At 46.8% G+C, this 24925-nt stretch overlaps 1 protein-coding gene across 3 annotated transcripts in view; it reads left to right on the plus strand.

Moving 5' to 3' along the window:
- Positions 1-24925, plus strand: part of SH2D4A (SH2 domain containing 4A) — a 52058-nt gene that overhangs the window by 14611 nt on the left and 12522 nt on the right. For 2 of the 3 annotated variants that reach the window (XM_037015023.2, XM_073218785.1), the window contains exons 3-8: positions 158-317; positions 1625-1796; positions 15161-15241; positions 18928-19039; positions 20661-20871; positions 23552-23682. In XM_037015023.2, coding sequence (XP_036870918.2) covers positions 158-317; positions 1625-1796; positions 15161-15241; positions 18928-19039; positions 20661-20871; positions 23552-23682 — 867 coding nt within the window. The remainder of the gene's footprint in view (positions 1-157; positions 318-1624; positions 1797-15160; positions 15242-18927; positions 19040-20660; positions 20872-23551; positions 23683-24925) is intronic. The other variant, XM_037015024.2, reaches the window with a different exon arrangement.

Here is a 24925-nt window from a genome sequence, read left to right on the forward strand (position 1 = left end):
ACTGCCCCCTGGGAAGGGTGCTTGCTTCTGAACAGGCTGGAGGTGTTCCACCTCAAATAATTTTCTTTTCCTGAAGACCCAAATACTTCAGCGATGGGTAGTGTACTAACCCGTGACTAGAGGTGTTTGTTGAGTACGAATCTTGTTCTGCTTGCAGAGAACAGCAAGTCTGTCCGCTGGAAACTGGGAGCCAATAAGGAAGTCTGGGTCTGGGTGATGGGAGAACACCACCTAGACAAGCCCTACGATGTGCTCTGTAATGAAATCATTGCCAAGAGGGCTCAGCTGAAAGCAGAGGAGGAAGCAGAAGAACCGAGGTATGAGGTCTGCAAGTTGGTCAGGCTGGCTGGACGTCGTAGGGCACGGGGCTGCCTCTTGCTCACAGTACCAGCGCGGAGAGTGAGGTGGGATCTCAGGGTCATGAACGAAATTTGCGATCTCTCTGGGAGGTTTCTGTAGACTTGGGGTGACTCCCTTCATTCCCACAAAGCTGTCAGATCAGCTGTCTCATCCCCCGACTTGTCATTCCGGCTTTGATGTGGATGTGGCTTCCCCAGCGACTGCTGGCTTCAGTCTCCTCCTGCCCGAGCAATGCAGGATAAGTGAGACATGCAGCTACTGCTGAAGCTTCAGGCCCCTGGAGAAGAGTGCTTCCATGGGGGTGGCAGAGCCACAGGCCCTCAGGTGCCTACACTGTCCTGGGCTCTGGGAATTCAGACATGAACCGGGGGTTTCCAGTGTAGGGGGAGAATCAGGCAGATACACAGGCTGTGCTACGCACTATAATTAAGTTATAAACAGAGCATTAACTGAGCCTGTCCTCCTCCACACAAGAGGTGAAATCGGAATTGAACCTTGAAAGTTATGTAGCATTTTCCAACTGCAGGTCAGGAAGGAAATTGCAGGCAGAGGGCATAATCCTGACTTCTAGACAATAGGTATGACTGGCTGGGTAATGAGTTCTTCTGAGTGTTTGGGGTACAGATAGGCGGAAGTCGGAGAGAAGGGGCCACACCCTAAAGTACCTGGGAGGCCAGATTTGGGAGTTTGGATCTTATTTGGTGGACAGTGAGGAGGCTTTTGAACGAGGAAGTGACACGATCAACCGTGGGGTGGTGGTGGAGCCCTCTGCTGGAGGCCAGGTGGCCTTAGGGAGCCTGTGATCCCTTGAGTGCTGACAGCCCTGCCAGAGCTGGTGAAAGAGAAATCACACGTGGACCTCGGTTCAGTTCCCAAGGGCGGGGGATGCTGCCCTCCAGCCCCGTACCTTGGGCCTACAGAGGTGAAGGAATTATTGGGGGCTGATCACAGGAAAGCACTGTGCTCGAGCAGTGCAGCTCCTGAACCCAGAGTTGGGCGGACCTGGGTTCAAATCCTGACTGTGCCACTCTGTGGCCTTGGATAAATAATATAATTGTTTTGAGACTCTTACTTTGATAAAGCGAGGATTACAATGCCTTCCCACCGGGTTGTTCTGACTGTTACATTAATGTCTCTACAATACCTAGCACTCGGCAAATGGTATCTGTTTCTGCTTTTCACGTGATGGGAAGGTAGACATTTGCTTTGGATAAGCTTTCCACGTGGAAGGTGGTCCTGATCACTCCACACCTGCCTCTCTTAGAAAACCTCAGTGCGGAGACTTCACCAGTAGCGTGCAGACACAATCACAGCGCCCTGACCGGCGAGCGGCAGGTGCCCGGGACCCACAGCGCGTCGGCGAGGAAGCCTCCGCAGGGGCGGCACCGAGGCCGGGCCCTGGAGCGGACCGGCCCCCCGGGCCGGAGGAGACCCGGGTGAGTCCCATTCCTGCTAGGGGAGGGGGCTGCGCACCAGGCTCCTCCCAGCCCCTCTGAGGGACCCCCCCCCCCGCCGGGAGGCCCCCCGCCCGCCTCACGGGGGCCTTTGGCTCCCCTGTTGCTTCGCAAGGCAGGCAGAGCGACCCTTCCCACGGGGCTGAAGGTGCAAAGAAAGAAAATTTTGCCCGTTAAGGTATTTTGAGGGCATATTTTCTCTTGTTATATGGCTTCTATCACAGGGCCGGCCACGATTTTGTGAAGGGCCAGAGAGTAAACGCCTGAGGCTCCATGGCCCGCAGGGTCTCTGCGACGAGAGGGGGCAAATGACTGCGTGTGGCTGGGCCCCCACGCAGTGCTGCTTACAGCGGGCTAGGCCCCGGGCTGTGGTTCGCTGACCCCTGCCCTGCAACGCGGGTGCGCTCGTGACCTAACTACAACCGTTGGGTCTCCCCTTTGAGGACCAAATGGCAGAGCCTCCGGCTCCCAGATTCGGCCTCTGACTGTAGGGCGGTCAAGTTCTCAGGACAGCAGGATTTCATCCTCAGACTGATATGAAGTCGCTCACATTTCAGTCGGTTTGAGAAGCTCTAACATAATTTGCTGCTTAGATTATACTTGGGTAGAACAACAAAACTGATCACCAAGCACCTTCTTCTGCCAGGAATGTAATTACCCTGATAATTAACGGGGTTCGCAGTTGTTTGACTTCTGTTCAGGTCCCCAGCTCTGCCACCGTGGCTGTAGATGCTCTCCCCCTCCTTGAGGCTGTCAGGTGGGGACGCAGGTATCCCTCCTGCGTCCTTCTGGGCCCATCAGTGGCAGACCGCGTACTGCTGTGCTCTCATTGGCCCCTCAGCGCTGCGGCCTGGTGGCTCTCTGTGTTCGTCCATTCTGCAGGTGAGGAACCTGAGGCTAGGGACAGTCGCCCAGCCTGCCCAAAGTCTTACAGTGATAAAAGACTGGACCATGGTTCAAACCTCAGCCTGCAAGACTCCTAGGTCACTGCTCAGCTGCTGTCCTAGATTAATAGAAGGGTGAAGAAGCTTCTTAAAGGCTACAAATAAGAGGCAGAAAGCTTTTGGAGTCTGAAATTCCAAGATTTGTTTATGTTCCTGGGACAGCCCTGGGCACTGTCTTCACATCTGCATGAAGCGCCCCTGCTTCCCCAGGCCTGACCACGCTGCCTCCAATCAGCTAGCTCCCTTTCCAGCACCCCTAAAATGAGGAGCTGTGAGGGCAGCAATGGAGCACTGCCTTCAAGAGCATTAAGTGGGGATGCTCTTCCTTGGCTTGAATCACAATGCTTTCCTAGAAAAGGAATTTCAGAAATAGGACAAAAGATTAAAATGGAAGTTACAATAGATACCATGGTTATTATTCGTTTACTATATCACAAATATTATAGGGAGGGTGGCACTCTTCCATTCCTCAGATACTTGCTAAACCATCAAATGAAGAGAGATTGGGGTGGGGGTAAGACAACATTCAGGGGCAAGGAACAGGGAAAAGTAGGGGAGAGTTTCTCACATTCCCACTTTTCATCTTCCCCTGTGTTGAGGAAATACTTTCACTGTCTTAAAAAATATAGACAATAGACAGAGTGAGAGAGAGAGAGAGAGAGAGAGAGAGTGAGCTCAAGGGTCTTTGATCGATAGACTGACAGACAGTGAGGAGCAGATCCCAAGACTGACTGATTCACTCATTCATTCAGAAAGCAGCCCCTCTGTGCCAGGCACTGAGATTGCAGTGCAGGAGTTACAACAGACTCACTGCTGTCATGACTCTGTAGTCGAGGAAGCAGGGAGAGACTTCCCGTAAGGAGAAGAAGTGCTCCAGGGAAAGGGGTATGTCCTGTGCACCCCTTCCCCTAGACCCTGAGCAATCCCAGGGCGTGCAGGGGTTTTTGCAGAGAACTTGGAGCTGGTGATGACAACAGGAAGGCTGAGGTGGGCGGTCCCAGCAAAGGGACCGTGTGGGCAGAGGCTGTGGTTGGGGTGTAGAAGAGCAGGAGGAGAACATGTGACTGAGGGGGTGTGGGCAACGCCAGGCAGGACTGGCTTTTGGGGGTGATGTATGTGTTTTGACCCTGTTTTTCAAGAACAATTATAAATTGTCAGGGATTTTTGAGCAAGGGGTTGATCTGGTCAGGTTTATATTTTGAGAGAAGACGATCATTCGTGAATCAGAGTGGGTAGAGGAGCTCTGTATTTCTAGCACAACCCAGCCTTCTAAGCTTGGGGGTGTCATCAGCATAAACAGGACTATCTAAGGGAAGAGCCAGTTTTAAAGGAGATGAGTCTAGAGCCATCAAGGATTTCCCATGCTGCTCAAGGTGGTAATGGTAGAAACACACTGATTTCATACATAATAATATGGACGTACAATGTGACTTAGAGCCCACACACCTTTTTCTCATGTGGTCACTTCTTTGCACAGTACTCCTGTGAAGGTACGGTGCAAATATTTTCTCTTTTGTCCAGATGAAGAAACTATTGCTCAGAGAGATGAAGTGATTTGCCCCCAAATCACAGAAAGTCCTGTTTTGTGTATCTACTTTAATTCCCACTCTTGTCATGAGCTTGATGTATGTACAGCAGAGTTCATCACCTTCCCCAGATCTGCTCCTTCAGACAAGAGCCCTGGTGAGAAATCGGGTCAAGAGCCCCAGGCAGTACCCAGGACATGTTTGCAAAATGCAGCCCAGGTGTGTGCCATAACCGTTTCCACATTCCAGCCCTCATTCATTTCAACTATACTATCTATAAGGATGCTGTCATGTTTTTAAGATGTAATTATCTATGCAAGAGCTAAAATATGTGATAGAAAGGTCTCCAAGTGGTTGTTACAAAGTCAGTGATTGCAATGCTGATCGGAATGTCCAAGGAAGGATTTAAAGAGCAATCCATATTCCAGAATTATAAACGATATTCAAAGAAAATAAGCTATAGATTTACTAAAGTAAAATGGTCTTGTTGGATTTTATATAAATTTCTACATGACAGATCATCACCAGGAAATGTGCCCCATGTTCTAGTGAGGCTCTTCATGCCTGAATCTGAAAATACTCTTCTTGCTGGTCTGGTCTAAGTTGCTCTTTCTAGTTAGCAGTGACCCCTTTATACTGAGACGAAGATAAGATTGGATTTCTGTACCTCCATCAGCCAGGGTTTTTCAGATATGTGCGGATTATCTTTAAAAAGTCTGGGGCAAATGTAATCAGGGACCCCTTTGGACCCTTGTAGCACTTAGGGAAAATCCCATGGTTACCCCCTCATTATCCTCCTTTACCCACTAATATTTTGAATAAGAAGAAATCAGGTTCACAGAACACCAAGCCAGCTTCAGAGAAAGAGAACACTACATCCTAAGAACACAGCTAGGAGCCTGGGTGCCCCTCGGTGAAACAGGCAGATTTGCTGTAGTGCTGGGGTGGTGGTGGTCTGGTGAGGAATTTCACATTTTAAATACATGTCACCCTGCACAGCTGTCATAATACTCAATCACTGTTTCGCTCCATCCTCACAGCAACCGTAATGTGGAACGGGGTCGTGTTTACACCCAGTGGAGGCATTACAGGCAATGGTTTGTGCAAACCGGGGCCTGCGCACTGGCCCCCCCACCTGCCCCGGGAAAGGCCCCTCTGTGTCTTAATGATCACAACACTGCCATTAGACGTTTTGCTTTTCTTTTCGCTAAAGCAGAAGTGCTTTAGACCTAGATGTTGTCCGCCTTAACTTTAAACAAAAGAGCTTTTCCTGTAAGAAAACACGAAGAAGTGAGGAAGCAGAGGAGAAACAGACACAACGGACTCTCGCCCCCGCAGCCTGGGGACAGTGTGGTCCACAGCCGCCCCTCCCCACGCTTCCCCCCGCAGCTGCTTCTCAGGTGGGCAGCGTGGCTTCGCTGCCCGGCTGGGTCAGCCTGAGCCTGGGCGGCAGGGTTTATCACGTGGGTGAGCCGGGTGAATCCCAGGCCCTTTTGGAGCCTGCATTTTTCTCATCTATAAAAGCTGGGAATTACAAAGCCTGCCTTGCTCATCTCAAGGCTTTTTCTAAAAATTACACGAGATAACATGAGGAATGCTTGGAAAAGTGCAAATCCCAGTACGAACCCGAGGGCTTCTTTTTACTAAAAATACTTTAAGCCATGCCTCTTCTGTGTGAGTGTCCTGTGCACGGGCTGCACGTGCTAGCATCTTGCAGGGTCAGGATGGGTGGCTTGAATCCTTCCTTCCTTGAGCAGATTTGTCAGGCGTCTCACACGTGCAGTGGTAGGTGGTGGAGCCACCTGGGAGGCCCGCGGCAAGGTCTTTGTCATTCAGGAGTTGGGATAGAAGAGAAGCACTTAGAAAGCACTGAGGAAGGCCGGGCATAATCACACTCTGGGTGGGGAGCAGCCTGCTCCGCTGGTTTGCCGCAGGTGGGGAAAGGGGGAGGCCTGAGGCCTGGGGAAGAGGAGTCAGCAGGCGTGGTGGTAAGAATGTGAGAAGCTTCCCACGTGAGGACGCAGGGAGGAGAGCAGCCTGACTGGATAAAGGGCTTTCTGGGACGCAGGGAAGGCATGTTTGTGAAGGTACTGGGAGGTCACAGGAAGAGGAATCAGGCTCGTCTCATGTATTCGCTTTCTATTGCTGCCAAAGCAAATTAACTTGAAACTTAATGGCCTAAAATAACACCTGTTTGTCATCTCACAGAAACTTAGGCTGGCACATGCCTTGCCTGGGCTCTCTGTTTTTGGGTCTCACAAGGCGGACCTCAAGGTGGTGGCTGAGATGGATTCCTGCCTGGAAGCTTGGGAAAGGAATCGCTTCCGTGCTTATTCCGACCGTTGGCCATAGGAGTTAGCTGTAGGGACAGAATTCGTTTGCTGAGATGATGCCTCCTATGTTTTCTTCCAGCTCTAAGCTGTTGTTTCCTAAACAACACTTATGCCCACATGAGCTGAAGTAGAACACTGTTCTCACATCTACAGCTGTGAAGGAGGTTACAGTGAAAAGCCACAGCATGAGGTCTGGACTCTCCGTACAAGCAAAAGGTAGGCAGACGTGTGAGGTCCAGGTCCAGTAGCACAGGGCTGAGGTTAACTCAGTTTCATTTCTGGAAATAAAATACAAATCACGTCTTCCTTGGTCAAATGGCAAGCCTATCTTGAGTTTCTCAACACAGCCCTCCAGCCCTAGACTCAAAACTTTTTCTTGGCCCACCTGGGAAATAGCTGAACTCCTTACATGTACAAGATGTAGAGGGCCGTTCTCTTCCCTCTGTGGAAACAGAGCTAAACAGCTCAGTCCACACGTTTGCACCTGGATTATTTTATACCAAGGTAACAGCATTTTGTATCTCCATTGGCAGATGGCTTTGATCCAAGGAGATCTCTTCTAGAACAATGAAATATTTGCCCCCGTACCAAGGGTGAGAAATAGCCCAGGAAGCAAGTCTGGGGGCTTGGAGAAAAGTAATTTGATTCCTGGCCCAGGTTTAGAAGATGGGGGCAGGGGGTCCAGTCTCAGAGCACCTTTCCACACACTCAACATAATTTTTACAAAATATTTTTTAAAGAACATATTTATGTGGATTTAAAATTTTCATTCTAACAAGTAGGTAGCCAAAAGTCAGACTACCAATTGATACCAGACACCTGAAACCATACTGCTGATACCGTAGAGGGCTTCTAGGACCCTCGGCAGCTTTGTGACTGGGGTCTTTTTAGGAATCATCCCTCTATAAAATAGTGTCTCAGAGAGCAACATTGTCTGTTACAAAGGAAGCTGAGAAGGCTTAAAAACATGAGGATGCTTGCCCAACATCCTCTGATAAAAGCAGCAAGAATTGTCCCCTGAGTCCTTCAATTATAGGATGCTGTTCCTAGCACGAGCCTGGCCTCAGTCCCTTCCATCTGTCAGATGAAGAGGTAGAGGCAGTGGCGTCCCCGTGGTTTGTGTGACCTGAGAGGAGGCTGACAGAAGCCTCTGTGAGAGCCGAGTGTAAGGTCTTTATTCTGAAGGGCTGGGGCTTCTGCAAACATCAGTCCTCATTTTTGGCAGTGGGATAGTGCTTGGGAAACTCTGAAATGCTGCTGTAGTGAGAGTGTCACCGTTCTCAGTGGACCAGAGCAAACGCTCAGTGTACTGGCCCCTGTCACTGAGCTGCTGGCGATGGTAAATAGCATTTGGCTGCCCCCCAGTACCTGGCTGGGACGCGCAGGTCAGGAAGCAGATGCTGCTCCTGGCATAGCCAGGGCTGGTGGGGAGCCCGCGGAGCCAGAGTGAATGACAGGTGATGTGTGGCGGGACATTCACCCCCTGCGGGCAGTCTGGCAGGAGCTGGGAGGGCCCCACAGCTGAGTAGGGACCAGTGGGGACCCTCTGAATGTGGTCGGTCTCCCCCAGCCTGCAGGAGCGCCTGCAGGGAGAGAACAGTACAGTGCTGAGGGGCTGGGGCAATGGCAGAGTTTGCTACTGCAGGGTCAGCCCCTTGGCGGTTCTCTGCGTATCTGTAATTTGTAGGCTGGGGACTCCTTATAATCAGCAGGCTGACTGTCCTTGCCCCGAAGGGGACCTTGAGTAAGACTATATCTTCTCACTTTTAGGTTTTATCTTCAGAGAATTACTGGTTATTTTTATAGAAATGGCCTTCAGAGTGGACCACACTGCAAAACAGGATATTAAAAAATTTAGAACACAAACATCTGGGATTCAAAGCATTAAAAAAAAAAGACCTTGAGGCTAGCAGCTTAAAAAACCTCGAGCAAGATTTGCCCCTACATATCTTGTTTAAACAAACAAAGTTAGAGATGAGGTCTCCTGCCTGTCCACACCTGCTGTGTACACAGGCACAAGTGTATGCACACACAGCATACACATACATACGTGTCCCACACTGCCCCAAGGCTCTGATACCTGCATTTAAATCTGCCATTTCACTGTAACTGACATGCTGCTAAGTGTACATTTTCACTATAAACTTGACACTGAAATCATGTGGTTTTCAGTTATAATTTTAAGTGTTACTCTAACTCATAGCATCATGTTCCCAGTACTAGACAGAAGGGCAGGAGCAACCTCTAAGATGATTTTCAGGCATAACGGAAGACTTCCACTGGGCATTCTCCTATCCGTATACCCCTCCCAAACCAGAGTTAAGCCTGCCGTCTACTCGGAAACAGCAGGTCTCTCAAACCAGGCTGGAGTTGTTTGTCGTTATAAAGGAGAAATTCAGGAGCAGGACACTTAGATCAGACCACTTCTTTGAAAGACAGAAAAGAATACGTTGGATTGTATTTTGGCCCCTTATTCATGTCCGGGTGCCACTGTATAGCATCCAGAACGAAGGGTCTCTTGTGGCTTGGTTTCTCTGTGAAGGGCGAGCAGCAGCATAAGAGCTCAGGTCCTCGGCTGAAGCACCAAAGGTGAGATGGGAAAATGTATTCTTGAAATGCAGACTAGAATTTTAAGGATTGAGTTGGTTGTGAAGAGAAAAAAGGGCTAATCCCAATCCAGTAACTGTTCCCCTTCATGTGTATTCCCTTCTCATATATGTGCAGAAGCATCTCAGTTATTTTTTGTGAGAGAAAATATTGGCATACCAGGCAGAAACAGACAAGGAATTAATCATGCTTATTTTATTAATTCAGGAGTAGAGCCATAAGCAGTTACACAATTATCCAAGCAGTTTCCATATAATGGTAATAGAATTTCATGCTAGTTGGTAATGTAAAATTTTACATAAGATATAACCGCAAAATCCTAGGGCCTTAAAAGTCATGTAAGCTGTTGTGTTTTAAAAAGCAGTATGTTATATAAAAAGCTTACTATAAAGTAAATTACGAAAGAGAAAAACATTTCTAGTCTTGAGAGTTGTAGCTATGAAGTTGGTAACAATTCTACTTTGCATGATTGCAAGTGATGCTTGCAAGAATTCACTTATCCAACTTACTAGAAGTAGTGTGCCAGCAAGAAAAATATGGAATCCTGAGCCAGGAGATGTGGGTCCTGTGGACCACTGAGAGTGGTCATTTAACCCCTCTGGGCCTTAGTCCCCTTATCTAAAAAAATGCCTATTATAATAGCTACATATCACTGGGTAGGATATGAGAATCAAATGAAATAATGTACTTAAAAGTGTTTTTGTATGGCAGAAATGTTACTTCCTATTATTATTTATAATTAGGTTCCTATTTTCAGTTCACGAAGACTTCCCAAATCAATCATGTTTTTAAGACTCCTTGCCTATTGTCTTAACAATCCCTTATTACATCATGCTTATACTTTATGTTTAATAATTATTTTATTTCCCTGGCTTATCTTCTGTTTCTCTTTCTTGGCTCGTACATCAGGTATTTCCCTGGTGAGAGTAAGCACGGCCTTTGAAGCTCTCCCACACGTGAAATGCTTTACCAGTTCTGCCTTCCTGTGTTCTCTGAGGCTGTTAAGCCCAGTGCTGCTGTCTGAAGCTTGTTTTGAAGGGTTACCCGGGAGAGGTGTGGTGGGAGTGGACACACGCTCCCCCTGTGTGACAGTGCAGTGCTCTGATCCACTCAAAATGAACTCAGACACTAAAGACGATGCATTATTTAAAGAGGTGCCATTAAATGGCACAGCATGGTACAGTGTGCAGTACTTTTAAGTCAAGCTGCCCAGATGTTCTGTGCATGGAGTTCACCAGGAACAATGTTAGGGAAATGGAGAAAAGATTTACTATGGTCTCTGTTGTCCTAATTCAGTAAAATCATCCCACAGGGATCATGCACCATATCGTCAGCAGTAACATTGACTGGCCCATTTATCATCTTGTTAGTCTAGTTGGCCTTGGGAAAATATCTCCACTCCCTCTGTAATTATTCTTCATTAGCTTTATCAAAGCACAGTTCAATTTTCTGCCTCTCTCACTGTTTAGAAAGTGAACACTAGATCCCAGTATGCTCAAAAGCTTAATATTATAGTCATCATTTGGAAATTCCCTTTTTATTTTAAAAGGCTGGAATAGGAATGCTCTGAGTATTCCAACAAGCTGGTTAGCAAGATGGGTGAGTTACAGGCCATTGATTTCCTGAGAAGTTGAATCCAGTCTATTCTGATTAATATTAAAACTAGACTGAATATCTTTTGAGTGGTTGAGAAAGTGTTTCATGAATTTAGAGCAGGTTCGTTCATTCACCAAATTCATTGAGGTCCTACTCAATGCCAGTCACTTCTGTTTGCTGAGGCTCCAGATGTCAGTGAAATTGAGCTGACATGGTCTTTGCCCTTATGAAAGTTATTATTCCAACCATCAGTCTACTAGGAAATACCACAGATGTAAATGTGAGAACAGGGTGAGTAATACTTAACCTAGTATTTTGTTATAAAAAAATCTCTTGATTTTAGCTCATTAGTTCACCATTTTTATCTTCGCCATAAAAACTGAGTGCTGAATATGTTCTGTTTATTGGAACTTCCCGGTTTATTTACAATTAAAGGTGCTTGGCATTTGATCACATAGCGCTACTTTTAAACAAAGTGAATATTAAGTTAGAAGCCAGAATGAGCCATTTTTCAGAGTTTTGAAAGTGATTATCATTAGAACGATCCCCACCTGGCACAGGTCTCTGAGGAAAGGGCACTCTGTGACCATGTAGCATGGATGCTGCTAGCTGCATCTTTTGATAACCCAGCTGCTTATGCAGATTTGAATCGCCCTATTTCCAAGTTTATACATACATGCACAGGTACACTGTCCTTTGGCCAGTGCACACGGGCTCCTCTCCAGGTCGGAGCGGGGCTGCTCTGACCCAGAAAGGCCCATTCTGACTCAGTGTCTGCAGGAGGTCCACTAGCTTCTCATGCCTTTGGCTTTCAAGTTTCCTCTTTATTTTCTGGAGCTTTTGCATAAATATTCTATAGCAGTTTTTATTTTTAAATAAAGCAAATATGAAGCACGGTAAAGGGACAGTACATGCTTTGGCACTGTTTGAGGGTTGAAATGAAGATCAGTGATATCTTGGACTTGAAAGTGCTTTGTAAGCAAAAATGATGCAGGCAGTTGGGTACTTTCTCTATCTCTTGTGTTACCAATGGGAGTGGCCAAGAGTCTATTTCCTGGAATGAGGTCATAGAAGCTTCAGGGAGGGCATTATCCTCTCCAGGAAGCCTCTTCATCTTCGTGCCAGGAATGTATTCCTGAGGTTGTCTCTCCTGGGTATTGGCATCATAAACCCTCACTTTGGAGACACTAATCTGGTTGTTTTTTTAGTAAAGGAAGTCCTTTTGGACCATACTGTTTTCAGTCTGTCACACTGTGCTTGGAGTATTTTGTGGATTTGTAGAACATGCAAGTGTATCTGCATGAACTTGCTCTACACAAGCCTTGATTACATTCTTCATATTATTTTAGCACTTCAGAAGAATGGCAGTCTTGGTTTACCTTGAAAAACTAAGGATTTTTTTAAAAAAGAAAATTAGAATTTTTATAAATGTTCTTGGTACATATGAATAGTTTTAGAATTTACAGTATGTTTTAACATACAGAAGTATTTGAGTAAAAATACTGACCTCCGGGTTTGTTGTTAAACTAATCAATTGTTAATGCTGAAACTCTTCTATTCAGGAACCACCTTTGAACTTCCTTATGCTGAAAACAAAACGCAGAACAGCAAAGAAAGGCTGCAATTCTGAATGTCACCAGTAGGTGGCGCTAGCAGTCACAGCGGTCCTTTCGGTCCCAGGCATCATTTCCACGTCATTGTCTGGCTCATGTGCCTGTGTTTAGTTTTTAATTATTTTAAGAAAATTGATAATATCAACATATCTGACAAGTGCTAGAACATTGACCATGTTGAAAGTGCTGATAAAAAGAGGCACATGAGGATGATAGGCAAAAAGTAAGATAAAAAAAGTTAAGTGGTGAGAAAACAGTGTTTTAAGTGTGCATGAGATGAACAGTTCAATGAACAGAACAACTCAAGGGACAAAGAATAACCCACACAATATGTTTAAAGTGTTGTCCCCGTGCAGAGGCAGTGATTGTCAAGTGATGGGGGAAAAATGTTTGACCAAGTGGAGTATATATGGGCTAAAAGAGCAGTGTCAAATGCCTGTTAGCCTGATGCTAATTCAAGAAACAGCTAAGAATTTTTGTTCAGAAGCTTACAGGCCGAGCTTAGTGGAGATGCTGCCAAAGCTCTGCCAGTTGTATAGGTCTAGGTCTATCTGAGACAAACAAGCGGACAGACTGGGAGTACAGCTAACATGGTTGGGGCAATATCTCTAGTACTCGAGGAGGAAGGGAGGTGGTTACCTGCCTCCTAATCTTCAACATAGAGGAAACTGATCCTTTTGGCAAAATGATGCCTCTGAGATCTTATACCACTGAGGAAAAGGTGAGTGAGCCTGTTCTTAAAGCTCACCTTCCTTATGATGGAAATGTAGTCAGAGACTGCACCCCAGGCCCTTCAAAGTCATCGTGAACTTTTGAACAGACAGACTTACCCAGCAGCTGTTGGAGCAGTTCTAACCTGTTTGTAAGTAGGAGAACTGCTTACTCTACCATTCTATTTTAGATGCAGAGCAGCTGTGCATACTTTTATGATATTAAAATAAGGTTGTAAAACCTACAGGATTCATTATTCTGCCAAGTAATAAGCATAAAAAATATTCTGACTGATGACTTATTTTCTTGTCATCACAATGTTGACATAGTGGAAAAAGCATAAACTCTGGCACAAGCCAGCTGTGTGACCCCAGGAAGCTATACAACTCCACTGAGATTCAGTTTCTTCATCTGAAAATTGGGTATCATGTTGCCCATCCATCATAGATGTTGTGAGGAGTCAGAATAATACTGAGTCACTGACAAAGGGCCTAGTCATCACAGGCCTCCGGTGACTTGCAGCCATTAGTGGAATTAGCATTAATTGCATTCCCCCTAATTAATAAAAGAGCTCAGCGGACAGCTTGACATGAGCCACTAGTTGTTATGGCCAGTTTATCAGCTAAGAAAGACTAAACTTTTGTAACAAATAGACCAAACAGGCAGTGGTCAACACCCAACAGAAGCTCATCGTTCCCCCTTATACCATCCAGGATGGGTGCTCTGGTTCAGAAAGGCTTGGGTCCACACAGACACTCAGGGACTCGGGCTCTTGGTGGCTCTGCCTTGTTGACTAGTAGCATGACTGCCTTCACCATCTCGGCCCAGAGGAAGGGGGCAGAGGCCTAGAGGTGTGGAGAAGGGGGTTTGCAGGGCCTGTATAGAAGGGGCAACTGCCAGTCATCACATGCCTTACACTGGAGGGAACTCTCCCATGAGCACACCTGACTGCTAGCACCGAGGGGAATGCAGCATGGCTGTACAGCCGCGCACCCAGTGACTGTGAAGAAGGCACATTGAGGTGCCCATACTGGTTTGTTACACAGCATGGTGATGATCCTGAAGTACCCTCCGTGCACCACGCTTAATGCTGATACCAACCTTTTGCCAACAATTTGCTGACAGTTTCTGTTCTGTGCCAACATTCAGACATGCATCTTCAGACATGAGGCACATACGTCATGATAATGTGGGTTGTGGATGGCTGCATGGGGCTCTCAGGGCATGTAGTTGCCCATACCTGGACTTGGCCCCGACTCTGCACTCAGGCCAGGTACAGGGTGGCGGGGTCCTGTGTAGCTGACCTGGTCTTAAAGGTCATTGGCGTGGTATGCCAGCTCAGTCACAATGCCAGAGGGCTTGGCACATGGCAGGCCAGATTGTCCAGGGAATCCAGCCAGTGGGTGTGGGAACCCCACTGGCAGGAGTCGCCTCCTGGAAATCCTTCTAGAAGCAGAAACTCAGACACTGGGCTGGATAAGGGGGGTGATGTGATGGGGCAAGCATATGATCAGGCAGGGAAAGTGGGCAGGGCTCCCGGACAGCAAGCTGGCACTGCAGGCATGCCTCCAGGCCTAGACTGGGGGCATAGTAGTCAGATGGCAAAGTCAAAGCATTTCTTTGGTCTAACCTTAAACAGGATAGGGCAGAGCAGGGATTCAGGAAGGAAGAAGAGAATTTAAGTTAAGCTTTAACATTGATGCCTGGAAGTCACCCCAGGGGCCTTGGGACCAGCTGGGAGCAAGACACTCAAACCCACTTGTCCTTTGCAAACCACCAGCTCCTGGGTGTTGGGCAGGAATTCCTTTCCAAGCCCTCCGTGGGGAGGCTTGCATACCTGCTGCCTCAGTCAGCTGGCTCAGGAGTTCAGGTGCTGGTGGGAAACAGGGGTCAACCCCACTGTGCCCAAGGGGGCAGTACAGGGAACATTGAAACGAAGGAAGCATTAGGAAATTATTCTCTAAAATTGCATTGCAGCTCTACACAGTATAAAAATGTGTTTCATTTAATTTTTAGTCACCCTCCAGTTCCTCAAGAAATATTCAACGAATGTTGGCAGATTCTATCAATCGTATGAAGGCATATGGATTTCACCAGGTAAAAGAGTTACGTTCTGTCTTCAGGGGCTAAATGCATAGCCATTTCCACTAATGTTTCCAAAATTGGTGTATGAGTCTCATGCAAACGTGAAAGTAAGCAGCAGACGTGGAGTCTGTCTTTAAAAGCTGTGAACCTAGCTTTTAAACCTACCTGTTTATCTGGAGTTGGAAGAGTCTTGGTAAACAGACAAACAGATGCCAAGCTGTATCTGCTAAGATCCTCTCTGAACATCTGAAACTGATGCTAACATGGGCTGCAGGATGAAGCATTCAATTTGGCAGAAAGAATGAATTCAGATTAAGTTCCTGATGTGTTCTTGTTCCTGAGAGGCTGTCCCTTTATGATGAGCAGCCTCCTATGCCATCCATGTCCCCTATGCGAGGAGCCGGGGCATTAGGATTTCTCTCATTTCCATCCATAGATTCCCCTATGGGTGGTGCCTGCATTCTCCATCCTGCTACATTGTTATCATATCATATGTTGCTCACAATAAATGAGTACAGACTGACACTAGGAAGCCATGGTAGGATTTGACCTGCACAAAGTCGGAAGAAATGAGGTGAGATAGGAAGCTGTAAGGAGAAGGTCCTGAGTGACCACCGGCCTGAGATGGGGGCCGTGGTGGAGGCAAGCCCCCAGCTGCATTCTGTGGACATGCATGAACTGCGTAGCTCCCCTGGAGATTTCAAGACAGCATATGAGTTCTTGGTGTGCACACTGCTTGTAGAATACATCCCTGCTTCTAAATGGCAGCAATAGAGTATCTGAAGATCCTCAGTAACACTGCCCAGATTGCATCAGATCATTTTAAATGAGGATGGCTGAGAAAGACGAAGGACCACATGCTGACCTGACTCACCTTTGTTGGGTGTCCCCCAGGTGCCAGGTGCTGTTACAGGCTTTGGGAACACAGTGAACAAAACACACATCACCCCTGCCTCCACAAAGCTCATTCTGGCTGGGAGTGACAGACCACAGTGCATCTGTGCAGTCAGGTGGTCACAGCTCTGTGGAGGACAGTAATGCAGGGCGAGGTTGCTGAGGGATGCCGGGAGCGTGCATGTTGGTTTTTATAGCGGTGGCCGGCAAAGGCTGCTCTGAGGAGTAGAGACCTGGGGAATGAGGGACGGAGCAGCAGGCACGGCTGAGCGAAAGTATGTTCCACGCAGAGGAAACCGCAAGCATGAAGGCACCGAAGCAAGGGCTCGACATGATCAAAGAATGGCGGGGAGGTCAGTGTTGGAGGGCTCAGGAATCATAGACCCTCATTAGGAGTTTGGTAACTAGATCTTATTTCAAGCCATCATGAAAGATGAAATCATCTAGAGAGTGAGTTCAGATGGAAAGAAGGGTGGTCGGAGGCTGCGGCACGGCAGTGTCTCGCTTGGCCCGAGGTCTCTTGTCTCTAATATAAGGGGGGTGGACCAGATCAGTGGTTCTCAAACATTTTTAGACATGAGACAGCCAGACTCACAGTCTTCTACCCTCTCATGAGCATGCCCAGAGCCACATGCCTTCCATCCTTCTCCAGCCTACGGACTCAGAGTGAGTGAGCGGATCGCTTACCAAGCTGCTCTGCAAAAAGGAATAAAACAGAGCCTTCCTACTCTGGGGGCAGTTGAGAGGGTCTAATGAGAAAACTGGTGGCAAGTGTTTCCACCTACAGGGCAGGATGAGAGGCTTTCTATAGGAGATGATTTGGCACCGACTCTCCACACCCAGCCCCCTGGCGTCTGGATGTGTCCGGCCTCTGCTCGGCTGCCCTTCCCCCTGGCCTTCACCTTGATCTTGGCTTGGTTCCTAGTTCCCCTTCCTAGACCTGCATGCTTACAGAAAAACTCTTATAAAGAAGAAGTGATAGTTGTCTAAGTAAAGAAAATAACAATCACCTTGTAAAGATTTTACTGAAAAGTGCATTTTCTGGAGGAATTCTTAGAGAAACTAGACAAGCTCTTCTAGCTGCTCTGCATAAAAACAGTGGTCAGGGCCATCTCCTCTGCTGTTACCCTGTGAAACCATTAATTTTGTCTCCTTTCCCACTGAGCCTGTACATAATTACACTACAGATTGAAAAGGAATATGACATTAAATAGAGCACTTTCAGACAGCCCCATCTTACCAACCAAGTTCCTCCTACATTATTTATTTAGTATTTTCCCTTCAGTAGACTTTGTAGACTTCGTGCTTTTCCTAAACAACAGTAGCTGTGAGATCATAGTTTAATGTTGTAACCATACTTTTTTCTAATCTAAAGTTTGAATCATTTAAAAATATGCATGGGAAGGATGAACAAAACTGCATCCACTTTGAAGGGGTATTTTTTCTTTCTGTTTAAGCTTAGATGTTGCTAGCAGCCCTTTTAATGTAATTCCAGGTTTTGTAAACAGCTTCATAAAGGGATGACAAATTTTAACAATCATTTCAAACACCGGAAGTTGTTCTTTCATTTTTATAATATTGGCAAATAAAGAGGGCTTAGGTCTGGGCAGGAGAAGAATGGGGGAAAAAAGGAAAACAATCAATACACAAAAGTTTAGTTACATCTGAAGTGAAGAGCAGTTAATGAATTATCATCTTCCACTCTGTGATTTATGACTTTTCATGATGAAGGAAAACAAGTTTCACAACATCAAAGTTTGTATTTTAGTTGTGGTGAAATAATTTAACAGCAAGAAAGTCTTTATCTTTCTATAGGAAAACACAACAGGAAAAACCTGTCATTTTTGTGATGGAGAACAAAGTGGTCAGTCTGCCCTGGCCCTCTCAGCTTGCTTCATTATTTAGGTGATCGAGGCTTTTATTTAGTTCACCAAGTTGTAAATTCAGTATTTTTATATGCACTCAGAAGGCTGCACCTGGATAAACAAAGTACATATTAGGTCTAAGCAATTTGGTGTTAGTTTCTCTTCAGTTAAAAACTAGTTTCCTTCAATGTACTTAATGCCACTGAACTGTACACTTGAAATGGTAAGATGGGAAAATTTTATGCTGTGTATTTTACCACAATTTTTCAAAAAGGTTAAAAGGGTCATTTTTATGTTATATGTATTTTACCATAATAAAAAAAACTTCCCTTTTTAAGGAAGGCTCGTGTTATATTTTCCCTTATCAGAGATGATGCTTTGTAAAAATGTTCCCTTTTTTTTAAAACAAAAAAGTGTTCCTTTTTGAGACACCTAAAATCAGGTATAAGTACCACATTTTCAGACACATGGTTCAAGGGCTCTAGGAACATCCCACTGTTCTATGGGAGAGACACTCTGCACTGCAGTGTGCATCCTGGTGCCACAGAACAGAGTTGACAGACTTTTCAGTGAGTTCAGTTTAAAGCTGATAAGACCTAGGTCTAAGGAAAATAAATTATTGAGTACTTACTATGTGTTACACACTGTCCTGGGTACATTGAAAAAACTATTTAACCCTCCTTATAACCCTATGAAATGTTACAAATTTTCTAATTTTGCTTAGAGGAAAATAGCGTGAGAGAGGAGGTATAGTAACCAGCCATGTGGTTGTTCAGCAATGTAGCAGCAGATCTGGCTTCAGGTAGCAATGGCTCCAGGCCTTCCCCACACACTGAATGGGGACTTGAATGTGAACCAGGGGTTCCCAGCGCACTCACAGAAGACACGGAAGACTACCGGAGTCTTCACTGGTGTTTCATTTCTGTTTTTTTTAAACAGAAGAAAGAATCCATAAAGAAAACACAAGATGAAGAAATAAAACAAATAGATGAGGAAAGAACCAAGCAGATTTATAAAAGCTGGAAAGAAGATTCAGAGTGGCAGGCGTCTTGTGAGTATCTATGAGTCCACGACACCTCAGAATCTCTAAGCCAGTTGGTTCACTTATTAAAATGATCAATCCAGGAAGTACTTAAAGTAGTTGTTGAGAGATGTTTTAACACTGAATTATTATTCAGACACTTACGAGCCACTTGTTGAATAGAAAGGTTCTCCATTCATCTTTGTACCACCCAAATCATGATGGTTTATGGCTATGAAAAACGTGTTCTGGAAAAGTGTTTAATGACCTTGGAGTATGTTTGTATCTTTGTGGCTTGAAGAAGAAAAAATATTATAAAATAGTATAAAAATATCCCCAATTTAAAATGTCTAAATATAGAGGAGCACAACCAGCAGGTTACTCATATGAAAGTCAGTTTTCTTGGAAAAGTGGGCTTTGAGATTATTTGAATTCTTGTTTTGCTGTATTTTTGTAAATTTCCAACAGTGAGCACACCCTAATGCTGTAATCCGAAGAACACAGTGACAACAGGCTGGGTGTGTCAGCATCCCTCCCGTGCCTGTGGCTCAGCTGACTCCTTTCTGAGCCAGCAGGGCCAGAGAGAGGCCTCCTCGGGGAAGCTGGTGCAGAGGAGGGCAGAGCCGGGCATGCTCGTGGGCACTAAAATTCAGGTTTGGGACAATTAGGGCTTCCGTCTGCCTCAGAGAAGGAAGCCTGAACTCAAGGCAGATGAGGAAGAGAACGGGAGGATGCTGGGAATCCTACCTACGGTTCCATTACCATGGACACCATTAAAATGACATTTTTTTGTGAAATGAAAATATTTGCAAGATCCAGTCACTTCTATGTAGTGAAATCCTGGTGTAATGGAATATTTCTGGTATCTCTTTGAAGTCAACTATAACAGGATTTGGCCAATAAAGCCTGACATGTAAATACACTCAGTAAAAATTATTCTTACAGCTTGCATTAGAGTCTTTTAATACTATGTTGCTAAAACAGAAACAAAAACAGTAAACCTTCTATTTTACAAAGCAATATTAAAAGGCAGGCTTTGGGTACTTTTAGGTGTGCTGACACATTCTAGGATTGTCTCTATGTGAGAGTCACTTTATTTTTTGTGCCGCTGGCCAGTTCATGCTTGGTCCAGCCCACTGGAGGCTCGGAGTGTTACCCGCGGCGAGCCTCACTGCCACTTCTGTCCACAGCCATGAGCCACTGAGCAGCCCCTAATGAGGCTGGTCTTTGCTGGTGGCTCAGAGTACGTGACAGCCTGCACTCGAGTGTGTAAGGGATGTGATGCTCCCTGCTATTCAGAGGCCCTCTGCCAACTGGAAACCTCACTTAGACTGTGAGTCCTCACTTGGTCTTGCCAGCTACAGGGGATTCTCCATTTCTACCTCGTCCCCTCCCCCTCCTCTTCCTTTTCTCTCCTTCTCAGGAAGGCCCGAAACTCCCAGACAGAGGAAGTCCGCAGTGAAGGCTGGGCAGTGTGAATGTGCGGGGCTTGGCTCTGCGTGGGAGGGTTGGTAGTGACGGCTCATTTCCACCAGCGGGCGACACCTCTGCTGAGCGCTGAGCGCCTGCTCTGTTCTCCACCTGCCGTGCTGATTCTTCACCATCCCTCTGGGCTGACGAGGGCCTTTCTCCAACCCCTTTGTTCTTCTAGTGCAAAAATCCAAAGCAGCAGATGAGAAGAGGCGTTCCTTGGCCAAACAAGCACGGGAGGACTACAAGAGGTTGTCCTTAGCAGCCCAAAAGGGAAGAAGCAATGAGGGACCACGAGGCTCCCCAGCTGTTCCACAGAAACCCAAAAGGCCCCCCCTTCCACCCAAACCTCAGTTCCTAAACCCAGTGGGATACCTTCGAATACCTGTTAGGTAAGAAGCCACACATGGCTTTGAGCACTGGGCTGCAGTGGGCTGATGATGGAGGGGGACCAAGTGGCTGCCTGTGTAATTGAATTGAATTCAACCTCACCTCTGAGCCTGTCTTCTCAGCTACCTGGTCTGGCATTCATCCCTTTATCTGTAAAATACCTGCAGTTACTATGATTAGTGTACCCAGTAACTTAGAGCAGATGCACACTGAATTCAGTAACTTCCTGACCACTGCCCACCCCCACCAAGAGGCAGCAGGCGAGCCAGAGAGGGGAGACGAGGACCCCTCAGGGGTCTCATCGGTGTAGAATGGCACTCTTGGTGGCAAGAGAATATCAGAGGGCTTGCTGACTTCCACGTCAGTGAGCTGCGTCTTCATGGCTCAGGACTAAAGGTTCCATGGTGATTCTCATTCTGAGACGCAGAGCCAGGCTCACAGGAGAGTCGGGTGATGTCCCAGTTTCGGGTGAACCCTCCTCTGGGTCATGGCAGTGGTCTTGCCTTCTAGTGGAGGAATTAGGCCAAGAAATTTGTTTTGAAAAATCCCTGAAGAAAAATACAGCGATGTCACAGCAGAAACCCCTTCTCCCTTATGTGACCTGATTATAAAATGATTTTCTCCTGGTTATTGATATTATATGACTTTTTCTATATTCTGACAGGTAGAAGGACACTAAAATATACAGGGGAAGTCAAAAATGGAATGAAGCAGAACTGTCTAAAGTCTTGCCTTCTGATATAAAAATTAAAAATTCTTCTCTGTACCAAGAACTCTCCCTTTGCTTAGAGCCAGCAGTTATCTTCAGGGGTTTTTCCTGATGGGGATTATGACCTCAGAAGAAACACGAAGGTGGACCTTTTCCTCCACTATGATTATTTCTGCTTACTCAGCCGAAAGCTCCCATTTGGGGATTTGGGGCCCAGCACTAAATGGCTGTGTTCTACAGAGTGACAGCCTGGGGGTGATGTTTTCTCTTTGAACAAGACTAAATGAGACAGGCAATCAGGAAACGGGTTCCCGCCGCTCTGTGACCAGTCATAAAGGGGGAGCCTCCTGCGCAGGGCCTGAGCCGTGCTCCAGCTCGCTGGGGCGTGTTGGATGCAGATCCCGGCCGGGCCGCCTGCCCATCCACCCTGCCCTGCAGGCTCCAGCCCTGGTGCGGGTGTGACATGTAACAGGCTCACACCCACAGTATTTTAGAGCACAGCGTCTGTGAGTAACAGCAGTGAAGGTGGCCTTCAATAACGGCAATTCTTGTGTTAAGCTGTGCTTGGTGAGCTCACGTTTTCTGACTTACTGCATGAAGTGCTCCTTGTGAGGCACCCCGACTGAGTGGGCTGTGGCTTTAAACAGTGATGAACGAGGTCAGCAGGAGCCACCCAGGAGGGGACAGAGACTGGTTGTCCTTGGAGTTTTTGCTTCATCTCCCAAAGGAAGAAGCACCCAGTTTGAACGCTTGTAAGAGAATGTACATGTGATCCCATGTATGTGCGGTGTCTGCCCCCCAGGAGAGTCAAATACTGGAGGCTGTTTTCATCAAAGTGCTAGCTGCATGTGAATATGCATATGTACACATGTGTAAGTACACCTGACATGTGTGCCACCTGTAACTCCTGGTAGTATATGTTACAATCAAAAGCATAAAGAGCCATCGGTTAATCACATGACAGGCCATTCCAGTAGCTTTTCCAAACTCGTTGTTTTTGCATTGAATTATGCTCAAAATGAGCAGGCTGTTGTTTGGGACTTGGGAATATGTTTATTACATTTCAGTATTACCATCTGTAATGGAAATAGACTTCCACCCCAGAACTTAAGTTCTGCTACTGAATGCATTTTGAAAGGATTCTGCGGCTGTATCTTTTTCTTACCAATCTTCAAACACTCTTCTTTCTTTTCTTTAAATTTATGAGACTGTCTTTCAGCAGAACTAAACCTCTTCAAAGTGTGGGAGAGAAAAAAGCAAGTCAGGGAGGTGAGTGGAAACAGGAAGAAGAGAAAATACGAGGATTAAATGCTAGGAAAGAAGTTCATTTTATTGCATTTGAATTGTTTGCAGAAACATGCTCTCCAGAAGAACACTGCCAGAGGTGTATTTCACTTCTTAATGCTTTTTCCCCTGATTTTAATTGGGAGTTAATGGAGCTTTTATTCATATTAAATGAATTAAAATCTGTGTATTAACACAGCAGTAGCTCGTACCCCTGACTAGCTCTGTAGGTGGAAGGGCAGGTGGCAGATTGATGTTCGTGCCTGTTTCCTGCCCTTGAGAAGTTGTGTGACAGCAGTGTGTGGGTCCCGCTTCCCATTAGCTCAGCCCATGCAATTGGATCTTCAGATGTCTGTGGTTTTCACCTTCTCCCTCCCTCCCTCTCTCCCTCTTTCTCTTTCTATATATGTGTTGTGTATTACACACACACATGTTCATATGCACACATATCTACATGACACATCAATGCACACACATGTACACACATACATGTGTACACATATATGTGCACACATATATGTGCATACGTATAAATACATACACACACCTATACATATATATATATATACAGCCTTCAAGAATCATATAAACACACACACACACACACACACACACACACACATATAAAATCTGATTTTTGAAGGTTTTGTTTTTAAAAATCTAACTTGAAAAACTTTCATAAATACCAGAAACCCAGGCGTGACAAGGACGGCGTCCAGCTCTGCCCAGGAGGACATCGTGCGGTGGTTTAAAGAGCAGCAGATGCCGCTGCGGGCGGGCTTCGAGCAAAGCTCAGACAGCATAGCACCCTGGTTCCACGGTGAGTGCAGAGCCCCTGGGCGCAGTCTCTGTGGACGGTGGGTGTGGCTGTGTTAGCCCCCCTGGAGGGCAGAAGGAGGAACAGACTCCTTTTCTCTGCTGCCCAAGGAGAGTCTGAAATCATCTGCACAAAGCAGTCTGTCTGAGGTTCCTCAGTGAGCTGCATTCTTGTGACGAACTTAGGAAGCGGTCGGGGCCCTGGGCTCTGTGGGTTCACATACCACCACCAGTAAAACGCCCCTGGGCTGGTGGGAAGCAGAGCCTGCTGCTCACCTCCACCAGGGCGCTCTGTGGACTCCCATCAGATCCCATCAAATGGTGCTGCCGTCCGGGCGCAGAGCCTGGGCTCAGCAGTCAGGCCAGCCCCTTGCTGCCAGCCAAGGGCCCTGGAGCAAATGCCTTCCTTCTGGGTGGCAGGTTGGCTGAGCCTTGTTTGCCTCAGCTGGGAAGTGAAGGCCTCGAACGCTGGACCTTTCAGTGAGAAACTGGTTTTGATCCTTATTGTGGGGCACCGTCAAGGCTGCAGCAGAGCTCCTAGGAGCCTGAGCAGCTGTTGGCTGATAAACCGTCTCTTCCCTTGACCCTAGAAATGTGATTGATTCAAGGCTGTCTGTCCAGCTCACATTTCACAGAGCCCCAAGCTCCTTGGGTGGCAAGGAAAGGAAGTGACTCCCTGCCCCAGGAGGCCTCTGTAAGGGCCGCGACGTGGGCTGACCAGCTCTGCGGACAGCGAAAGCACTTTGAAACAGAAGTGAGGTTGTCCCTGAGCTCGCACCTGCTGGAGGGTGTCTTGGTTTGCGTCACGTCTAGGGCTTTTCTTGGAGAAGCGTGGGGCCCCAAACCTGGGCCAGGTCTCCTCTCCCGCTCGGGCTATGTGGAGGCAAAATGGGGCACGTGCTCTGTGGGTGCCAGTTCCATGACCCGTGAAACAGGCTACTGCTTCTGAACTTCTAGAGGGAGGAGCTGGAATCAAAGTTCAAGGGCAAGAGAGACCCTGAAATGCACACTGGCCTCCACTTGCCAGGCACCGTTTGACCATCCCAAGCAAATCTAGATACACAGAGGCCGTGGGGCTCAGCTCTCCCTGGGCATTCAGCCCCACTGGCCAAGTGGGACTCGGGGAGGGCCCACTGAAGAGATTCTCGGATTCTTACTCATTTATTGTTAGTTTTCCTTAGAGCCAAAGCACATGTCAGCTTCCCCCTGGAGCAGTTTGATGTTAGGACCCAGACGGACTGGCATAG

The sequence above is a fragment of the Manis javanica genome, chromosome 12 (genome assembly GCF_040802235.1).
Source record: "Manis javanica isolate MJ-LG chromosome 12, MJ_LKY, whole genome shotgun sequence".
NCBI classification, from domain to species: Eukaryota; Metazoa; Chordata; class Mammalia; order Pholidota; family Manidae; genus Manis; species Manis javanica.